At 43.4% G+C, this 10,582-nt stretch overlaps 1 protein-coding gene across 1 annotated transcript; it reads right to left on the reverse strand.

Moving 5' to 3' along the window:
- Positions 1-485: 485 nt before the first annotated feature.
- Positions 486-10,292, reverse strand: CAVIN2 (caveolae associated protein 2). Its single transcript, XM_062003021.1, has 2 exons — positions 9,857-10,292; positions 486-3,051 (listed from the first exon to the last, which is right to left on the reverse strand). The coding sequence occupies exons 1-2, from the start codon at positions 10,244-10,246 to the stop codon at positions 2,257-2,259; spliced, it is 1,185 nt and encodes a 394-aa protein (XP_061859005.1). The 5' UTR covers positions 10,247-10,292; the 3' UTR covers positions 486-2,256.
- Between the last annotated feature and the right edge of the window lie 290 nt (positions 10,293-10,582).

The following is a 10,582-nucleotide window of genomic DNA, read 5'->3' on the forward strand; positions in this document are numbered from 1 at the left end:
GAAAGCAAAATGTAAACATGATGCCGGGGTTCCTGGTTAGCACTCAGAGGCTGCAGGAAGTCAACAGCTGTAACATAAAGGTTAAACCTCCATTCTTTGGTCTGTCAGTAAAATTAAGCCTGCTAAAAGACTATGTGGCACTCAAGAAGACATGAATTTTTCTGTGTGCATAAACTGAATATACACTTCAATACAAATATGCTTTCGGGACTGTTTGAAGTATTAGAAATATGCTGCAGTCCAATAAAAAATGCAGATGGAGCTAGCAGATTTTGGAGAGTACCTGACTACATTTAGATGGGCTAGAGATCTGACAAGTGTCTGGGAAGGAAAGCACTGGCGTTGGCATTGCTAAATAACAGCAGAGGATAAGAAAATGGTATAGGTACAACAGGGACATGAACTGAAGTAATGAATGCTTGACCTTTAAGTTTCATCCTTGCCAACTTCTCATGGACTGCTTCTCTTAAAGACTGATGTAGCTGTGCTTTTTATTATGCTTTTATTTGTCATAGTTGTAGTTAGTTACAAGTAAAAATGATTGAAATCCATTGTAGTTAATACAAAATAAAAATATAGCTGCACGAGTTATGCCATGTTTTTTTTTTTCAAAGAGTATCTCCTGTATGATGCTATACACTTAAGAGCTTAACTCTCAATAGTACTCTCCTACCCTAAGCTCTTATTGACTAATTTCCAGTGTTTTTTGCTGGTTACAGATATTACCCCTTTGGAGCAATATTGTTAATCATTTCTTAATGGTATTTTTGCTGTAGTTTTTGTTTCCTGTGTAATTTGTGATTCTAAGTACAAGTTGAAGGAAGCAACCTTTTAGTGCAATGTTAAATGTCAGTAGAATTTTATATATGTATGTATATAAAAAATAAAAATAACCCACTGCATAAACAAACAAGGATGTAAGGTAACTCCGGTGGGTATTGTGCTTCCCTTTCCTTCCTTCTCCCTTAAGTGACAGGAATGAACACTCACAGTGAACAAGCCACACTGTAGCCTCTCATTTTCAGTTCATTTTGCAAAATTACAGACTTGTAATTTTGAGAGCAGATAGGTGGCTTTGATGAAAGTTATGAGCAGAGAATCAAATCCCTGTGGCTTTGCAGGGTTGTCCTTACATACACTCATCCCTGCCACGAGGTTCAATCCATAACACACTGTTCCCTTTAGACATGTCTAAAAGAGTATTTCACTTTTTTGAAGAAAACAGTCCTTACATCCCCATAATTATCTAACTCTTCTGTGTAGATATAGCTCTCTATATGAAATAATTTGTAAAAAGATAAATTATGCTATATTAAAAATACTCTGTGATACAAAGGTGTTCAGGCACAAAGTTTGATAGTATATTGCTATAAAGACTAAGAATTAATGAATTAGTGTTTTCTGAGTATATATCCTGTAAGCTAGGAGTATAGACTTAATGTTGTGGGTGGGTTAATTTTGCTTTTTTACATTGCATTGCATTTCACACTTTCTTCAGACTATCTCCATGTTTCTATCAAATTCCTTCTAAGTTTTCAATTTCTGATCCCCAAAGTAACTGATCACACATTCATGCTGGTTGTTAACATGCTTCCGTAACTCTGGTAGATTGGAAACCACCTTTTTGTTTCCACCTAAACACACACGTTTCTTCTCAGTGGTGAGGGACTGCTGGCAAAAATCTTACCTCCACTAAACCAGATTTAACCAACTTTTCAGTTGTCCTTTCAGCCTTAGTGTTGTGAAGCAAAGCCCCAGACAAACTACATGTGTGTGCACAGTTACTGAGGCTGTTAGTATTCACAGAGAAATTCACAGAAACCCAAATCAAATGTTCTCATTGGTATTTCTACATTTACATACAAAACTACTCTCAGTGCTGTGAAATACTGAGGGAGAAGAAAACAGAACAGAAATGTTTGTTTGACTACTCTTTATGCATTCCTCTGACCTAACTATAACAAAGCCATCTGACCAGCTTGTTTCTACTAGACATACTCTTTTCCTGCTAGTCTCTTAAGCCAGCTGACAGCATCTCTAAATTAATAAATGCCACTGACTCAGCCTAAAACAGAGCACGTTGCAGCATGTGTCATTGACCTTGTTCACTCTGCATTCCATCACAATGCAATAAATTACCACTGCAGAGAAAAGGATGGAAGAAACTGAATTGCTACTACCGCCTGTGTAGCAGAAGCCAGTTACTCGCCTAAGTAAGACTGTGTGCTCTGGCAGGTGAAGAAGGGCTTGGAGGGATTACGCTGTTTGGTCTATCTGCAGGACAGCTGCTTGGGTCGTTTCTTCATCAGATTGTTCCATTTCGCCGCCGACTGGATTGTTCCTTTCGTTGTACACTTTCCGGCTAGAAACTTCTAGAGGCATCCCGTACTCTTCATCATCTTCAACGATGGACAGCTCAATGTTGTTGTTTATCAGGGTGTTAGCTTCCATTCTGGCTTCCTTCTCTAGTGAGTCAGCTACTGCTTTGCCCTCCTCGATTAGTGAGGTGGTAGGTGTCATATCTGAGTGCATGTTAGTGAATGACATTTCATCCTCATTCTCAGCTTGCTCATTGCTTGCAGTTTCTGTTGGTCTGTCCTCAGCTTCAGCAGGGCTTTCTCCTTCACGGCCCTTCTTCACGCTGAACGTAAGAGGAGATACTTTGAAAGCTGAACTCTTTGAAGAAGAGGATTTCTGATGATGTACAGTAAGTGATTTCTTGATCTTTTCCCTCCGTTCTGGTGAGACAATCTTTGTGCTGATCTTGTTCATCTTCTTCTCAATGTTTTGGCGAGAAAATGCCTTCTTGAGGCTGTCCACCTTCTTGAGGCTGGATCTTTTAAGTTTCTCAGCTCTTGATTCTTCGGTTTTCTCCTCTGCACTGTCATCCACATCATCTTCCTCGTGAAACATTTCATCATCTGAACACAACTCCACTGTGTGCAGGGTTTCTTCTAGTGTTTTGTTCTCATCCACAGGCTCCTCTTTCCCTTCTGTAATGCTGGGAATGGGCTCTTTTGCAAAAACACTGGCAGGGATCTCATTTTCCTCCTGAAAGAATTGACAATATTTGAGTTTCATAGCTCACAGGACACAAATTTAATAAACAGAGCACAATCACAAATAATTAACTTTTTTTTCCCACCCCCCTCCATGATGAGATGAAGAATACTGAACATTTCTTGTTGTTTCAGTATATTTAACCAGTAACAAGGCACTCGAAGCCCACTGAACCATTATCTGGTAAAGTTTAAGACTAATGAGCTGTCAGCTGTAAGATTTCTCTTTCAGAGTGACTAGGAATGTATACATTTTTGTCATTTAAATTAGATACTCTTTAATAAAAATTGTACCCCTGTCCCTGGGGAGAAATGATGGTGTGGTGGCTAAGGAGATAGTTTTACAGCCCACTGCATAGAACTACAGAAGTCATGTAACCCCCCACAAGACCTTTCAGTTTCTCTAACCAAAGACTGGGAATATCTCTGCAAAGATGCTGGTTGCATCTAAGAGGTACCTTACGTGGCAAATGCAGTTAGCACTTCCACTGTATTTCAGAAAAAGATATGTTGCTGTTAAAAATTGATCATTATTGCTGAGAAGCCATGCAGTCCGTGATGTTTAGAGTATGTGCCATTTTACAGCTATTTACAGAAAAAAAAGTTAGTAAATATGGTTAGTAAATTGGTAAACATTAAAAAGATGGACAGGACAACTCCTTGAACATTTTTTTTTTAAAGTTTGTCAGACAAAAATAAACAGACATTATACCACATACAAAACATGAGTAGTTACTTCTGGCTAAGAGGAAAATGATTAGAGTTTAGAAATAAAAAAAGAATGGGCACAGAAAGAAAGAAGGTGTCTGAAAACAAAACAGGCCAAACAAGGGCAGAAGCTGTAACTCATAATGAAGGACCGCTGAGATTACCGAGTGCAGGAGCTCTGTAACCCCAAGCAGTTCAGAGGCAAGACAAAGAACCCTCTGTTCTGCAGTAGGTTTTGCAGGCATCTGCCCCGGCAGAGAAGACGAGGCTCCTCGCATGCTCCTTTTTACTTTCAGAATTGTTGGGCCTTAGATCTGCAGTCTCTATTTGTTACCCTTTTAATCACTGTCAGGCAGAGTGCAGGCGATATTGCTCAGCTGTATGGATGGGAAGGATTTCCTCCCCCCACTTTCCTTATCTTTAGATGCAAAAAGCAGTAAGTGCTGAGTGAAATGGTTTTAGTAGTTTCAGATCTGTCCCTCATGGGCCTGAGTGTACAGTTAAGCGGAAAAAAGGCCACGTGTGCTTTGAAGTTTATGCTCATTATTTCAGGACTGAGCATACAGTTGTGATCAGTGGAAAAAATAGTGTTTCAGGTTAAATCTGCTGTTGAGGCTGTATAAGGACATTGTACATGGTTGTTTTTAAAAGTGCTGACTACCTTGTAGCACTTCTGGAACTCAAGAATATGTACATGAACAGGCAGAATCACTTAAAACTATATATACACAGTATGTAATCACATATGTTGCGATTCAAGTGTGTTGATGGATATCCCTCAAGGGTATAAAAAGTATCCAAAAAAAGTGGATGGAAATCTGACAATTCCTATGTGCATTACTTCCAATGCTTCACACACGCCTTTGTGGACCAGCGGCCTCAGTTGGCCGTGCTGGCACAGCCAAAGCTCTCCCAGCACTTTGTCTGCAGTGGAATGTCTAATAGCCAGCACTCTTCTCCCAACACCTATGATGTTGTTGCAACTATCAGCAACAGTGACCAAGATAACAAAACAAAGAAAACCTGCACCAGCTCTAAGTGAAAACAGCTGTGACTGCAGTACAAATATTTAGATTTTCTCTCTGCTGCAGTTAATGAAATGTGCGTTACATGAGTGAGTGCAGTGTTAAATTATTCCCCAGAGCATGAGAAGTCAGTACAAAGCATAAGTTACGTGTCTTGCACATTCTTTCCAAACCTAGGTAATCACATAACAGTTTTAAACATCTGAACATTCTGATGAAAGAATGGCATAGAAAACTCAGATTTTTAAGGAGTAAAGATGGGATGTAACTTTTACAGTATCTAATCCAGGAAGGTGGTGTCATACGAGATGGGTCACTGTACAGTCTGAGCCAGAGATGGGCCTGTGCGACTGCTCAAGGTGGGTTTAGCTCTGTGTTTACAGTACTCATGTTAAGCTCAAGAACTGCACACAGGCTCTAGAAGACATCGATGGACACAGATTTTACTTCAGTTTTTATAAAATTTGTGACTGAGTAGAAGGGAGACCATCAAACTATTAAAATGCAAATTAAAATAAAGTAAAATGCTTTGGAAATACAAAGGTGATACAGTAGTAATGCTCTGTGGTGGAGCAGGCATTTCTATTTCAAATGCAGTTACTGGTAACACATTTTAAGTGGGCTATTGGTAACTTTTTGGTCTAACAAGGTTATATGACAGCTGTATTTGGTTTTGATACATTTTTCAAGCAGTTTGGTACTTCATTTAGGAAGATTAGAACAATATACTGGAAAACGCCAACTGTTCCAAACTGCGTAACTAACTTTCCATGCAAAAAAAAGTGGAACTTTGATCTTTTCTTCTTGATCTAATCTAAAATTCTTTGTATTTTAGATTAGATTATCTTTGTATTTTCCACTTCCAAGTTCAAAACCAGCGCTTGCATCTTCTCGGATAAGCTTGACTGTAGGTAGCTAGTTCCTCTGAATTCTATTTTTCTGTGTAGGAGACAAATAGAATAGTGTAAGTTCTGTGTGTAAAACAGCTCTTGCTAATACTATTAATACCTGCAGAGTTAAAATCAGCGCCTTCCCTGTGGCTTTGATCAGCTGTTCTATAGGTCATCATCTCTCCCCTATCTTTTACCAGCAAGAAAGGTAAGATCCCTAATAGTGTATTACAAAACTGGACTAACAGCCTGTGAATGGGTTTACAGTTTACTAGAGTTCTGACTCTCTGGTGCCTCCTAAGAAAAATCTGTGCTCTGGATTTTTGTTAGATTTGTTGTAAAAGTCCATGGCCTTCAAAGATGAGAAAGGACATTTTCCCATGCTGTCCAGGTTCTTCTATACTTTGTAGATGTCGTTATATGCCTAAATGATAACTAGTCTAAAACTTGGTTTGCTACACAAAACAGGCCAAAAGATGATAAATACTTCTAAAAACAGCTCCACCTACTTTCCTTCGGACAAATATATGCTCTTCAGATCTGGATGTGGAGGGAGGAGTGCAGGGAGCGGGTTAGGATGGCAGGCAAGGAGGAAATTGCCAGCTGCCCATTTAGGTGTCCTGTGCAGGCAGGGGCCTTGGCTGCACCATCCCCCTGACCTCCCACAGCACAGCTAGATCAGGTCCTAAGAGCCATTTGAAGTATTTTTGTCATTAAAATCAATATAAGAATATTCTTTCTGCAAGGCTCCAGTGAGAAATTTAGGAATTACGTAATAACATTATCAGCTTGTAATTCTTCAGTTTCCTTCACTTGTTCATTTCTGAGTTTGAAGCTGCCTTTTAAAAAGATTATTGCTGTGACCCAAACAAGGAGATGCAACGAAATGGCTAATTTCCTGTGCCCTCCTCTTGCTTGTTTCAGGGCAAAGTATTTACCAAGAGCATCACCTGAAAGGGACTCAAATAGTGTGCCTGACCTTAAGCTGTAATTTCCACTTATTTTATCTGTCCTCTTCACTACTGAACATGACATTTAATTGAAAAATTAAACATGAACCTTGTTGAGCTTGCATTTTACTTTTGCAGCTAAAAAAGCAAACAAAACCTCTACCAAATGAGAACCAAAAAAACCTAGTCATGTGATGAGAACAAAATAGAGGGGAACAATGCCAAAGCTTAACAAGGGTTTTTGAAACAGTCACTTCAGTGTTTTGCTAAATTGCTGTGTCACTTGTGGTATTTGTAGTAACTTTTGCCTCCTCAAATGCTTGGAATAGGGGTCCATTAGAATATGTCACCAATTAAAGAAATATATGCAAACCAGGAACAATGCAGACAGTCTAGGGAAGAGAAAACTAAAAGCATTTTAATGGAAAATATGTAAATAGCTGAACTTTTCTGAAGGCAGCTCATTCTCAGTCCATACGCTGAGGGGAAGCTGATGCTGGCAAGAGGCAGCACCACTTAATAAAATGCAGAGGCGGAGCTCAGTCATGTGTTTTGGCTATGCCCAATGCTCCCACCAAGTATCAGGGAGTTGAAGATATATGGTGAATGCAGAATTGAATCCCGAGTGTGTATTTTTTATTCTCATACTGAGCTGCCTCCCTAAGCTTGTCCTGACGACAAACACGGTGTGAAAATTTGGATTTTTTTTTTCAGCAGATGAATCCCCTAACTGAAGTCTCAGACATCCTTAACTCCCTTTTGGTTTTTTTTTTTTTTTCAGAAATCTAACATCAATGTGGCTTCATTGCTGCAACTTCTCCTTCCTGCGATTGTTTTCCCCTGGATTCCTGCTCAGGGCAATGCAGAAACCCAGCCAGCATTTTGCGCTTTTCTGTCTCTACAGTTATCTTAGCACTGGGGTGCTGGCTCTGCTGACTACCACCTTGTCCCACCTCCACCTTGTAAGGAGACCCTGCAGGGAGATTTGGAGGAGGCAGGCACACAGGAAAGGCACCTGCCCAGCATGGCAGCAGGCAGATGGGCAGGGCCTCATGAGCACAAATCATCCTTGAGGGTGCAGCTGCTTCCTCTGTGGAAAATCCCAGCTCCTGCAGGCTCTGCCACCCTCTCACACCCTGGGATAGTCTGCTGGCCACTCTCATTTTCCAAACTGCCATGCTGCCTTTTAGTACAAGGCCAGCACCAGGAGCAATTCCCAGCTGATAGACAAATTTTTGTTATTGTATTTAGCTGCAGTATTTCTTTTCTAAGGCCCGTGTTCCTGATTTGCATCAGATTGAGGCTGGTTACGTTCATTCTCCCCCAGCCATGGCAACATTATTTTCCAATGAGGGATGGGTACACAGTCAACTCAATCCTTGTAAAAGCAACAAAGAGCAGATCTCCTGTCCAAAGGTACCACCCTGGTGACAGGCACTGGATTTTCTTTAGCTTTTCTGGTACACAGACCTGCGTTGTTCTTTTGCGTTTGTGCCCTTTACAACCTAGTATTAAGGAAAAGCTCAGAGATTTAAATAAGCTTTGCAATACTGTTTAGTGTTGAGGAACATGCTCAGTCAGCCCTCTCCTGTGGGGAGGCTTGCTTTACCCTTCAGACACTTCTTGGCTAGTTTTACCAGTGCTGTTACCCAGTGCCTACAAATCACTGCCTTGAGGCAGCAGCAATGGGGATCTCTAGTGGAGACAACCACAACTGCCCCCACAGAGCTGTGTTATCCTAAAACACATTTGCCTTCCCTGGAGGAAGGTGCTGCAGTCACAGTAGCAAGTCCTTAATTCTCATGCACACAGGTAGCGGAAATGCTACAAAATTACCTTCCTACAAGCCAAGCTGGTGGACCCTCTGAACATTTAGGGTCTAGGTCTGAACCTGGAGGCAGGGGCCAGTCCTTATCTAAGACAGCCTGCGAGATAGCACTATTTTGACTTGCAGTAAATGGATCTCAGAGGAGTGCAGAGAACATATGTCTTTTAATTTACCCAGCCTCTGGAACAATTTCTACATTCCTTCTAGGGTGGAAACATGTTCTTCTAGGGCATGTTCTCAGTACATGCCACAGCTCCTCCTCTTCTGGCTTGATAAGCCTGGACAGTAATTTGAGAGAACAATAAGCATGGAGGTGGGGGCTTCCTTTGTGGGGGAAGCACCTGTGTACTAAGCAGGCCTGCTAGCTTTTAACGTCAAGTTCCACTCTGTTGGTTTAGGGTTGTTTAAATAGAAAAAAACCACTCCCAACAACCTAAGGAGCAGAGTTAACTACTGACAGATGCAACATGCAGCTGACAGGTTTAGCCTGAGGAGCTGGTGATGTGCCTGACCTGCGGCCGCTCCAGCCCTGTGCTCACTCCTTCCTTTCCCCAGGGTGTTGTGGAAGTCTGTGGGGGTTTGGGTGGGGTTTTTTTGGGCATTTTTTTGTTTTTTAAAAGATGTAAAAGTCACATCCTGTGTTTAGTTAGAAGCTTACGCCATGTTCTGTCCAGATCATTGCTTAAAAAGGTGAAAATATGCAGACTCTGTATCACTGGATGGCCTCCTGGGAAGCTGGGTTTTTAGCTCATCCGCGAATGAGCCAGAACAGCCCGAGGAGCAAAGCGTGAGGCTGAGGGCAACAGGGAGCTGCAGTGCTGCCCCTCTCTGCTTCTGAGGGCAGATAAAGGGCAGTTTTTAGGAGCACTGATAAAAGTTAGAAAAATGGGTTTTTACTAAAGTTAGCAAAAAAAGTGCCCCTTCTTCAGGTTTGCTTAAAAAGAAACTTATAACAAAACAACTCTTTCCCCGTGGATGCAGCAGTTAGCAAAAAGGCTTGCTGAAGCCAAACGAGGTCCTGCTCTTTCCTGGGGTTTGCTAAGAGTTAGTAAGAGATAGCTCTTTCTCCAAGTTCATCAAGAGTCAAAATGGGTTCCTTCCCCAGAGTTTGTTAAAAGTTGGAAAGAAAAGGGCTTTCTCCCCATGTTTGCTAGGAGTTAACAGAAAAAACAGAGGGCCTTTTCCCTCAGTTTGCCGAGAGTTAGCAAGAAAGACAGCTCTTCCTCCAGGTTTGCTAGGAGTCAGCGAAACAACAAAGCGTGTTTTCACGAAGTGTGCCGAGTTAGTAAAAGAGACAGCCCTTTGGCCCAGGTGTGCGGAGAGCGAGCAGTCTGGGAGCTCCGTGCCCTTTCGGCCGGGGCGGAAGGCGCGGCGGGGCGGCCGCGGGGCCTCTCACCTGGAAGATGAGCACCTTGAAGCGGTCCCGGCGCAGGAGCTGTGCGTGATGCTGCTCCAGCCGCCGCACCTGGTCGCACTGCCGCTCCAGCCGCTCCCGCACGACGCGCGTGTGCGCGCACACCTTCCGTGACTTCTCCAGCAGCTTCTCCACCGCTTCCCCCGTCGCCTCGTGGCTTCGACACAATTTCCCCAGGTCTCCCTGAATGCCCTTCACTGCCCCTTCCAAACCCCGTTGCCTCTGGTCCATCTGACGCTGTTGCCCTTCAACCGCTTCCAACATCGAGACCAGTTTCTCCAGCAAGGCCAGTACGGTCAGGGCGTTCACTTGTCCCCCGACCGCCTCCGGCGGCGGCGGAGGGACCGCGCTGCCTCCCGCCGCCTCCCCCATGGCCGCGCCGGGATGGGACGGCGAAGGACGGAGCTGCTTTTAAGGACTGAGCCGTCTCCCTCCCCGTAGGGGAGGTTTCGGGCAGCGCCCGGCCCCGGCCCCGGCCCGCCCCGGGCCAGAGGCCAGAGGCCGCCCAGGGCGGGGCGGGCCGGGCCCGGTGGCCGGGCCCCCACGCTCAGCCGAAGCCAGTGAGTTACCCGCCTCCTCGCCAAGCATCAGTAGATGGCAGGAGATACCGCAGAAAGCGGGAGGGAGCGGGAGCAGGAGGGGGTAGAAGAGAAAGGAGCGAGTGCTGGAGAAAAAGGGTGGGAAGCATGGGGGAAGAAACATAGGTTG

The sequence above is a fragment of the Colius striatus genome, chromosome 9, assembly GCF_028858725.1.
Source record: "Colius striatus isolate bColStr4 chromosome 9, bColStr4.1.hap1, whole genome shotgun sequence".
Taxonomy (NCBI): domain Eukaryota; kingdom Metazoa; phylum Chordata; class Aves; order Coliiformes; family Coliidae; genus Colius; species Colius striatus.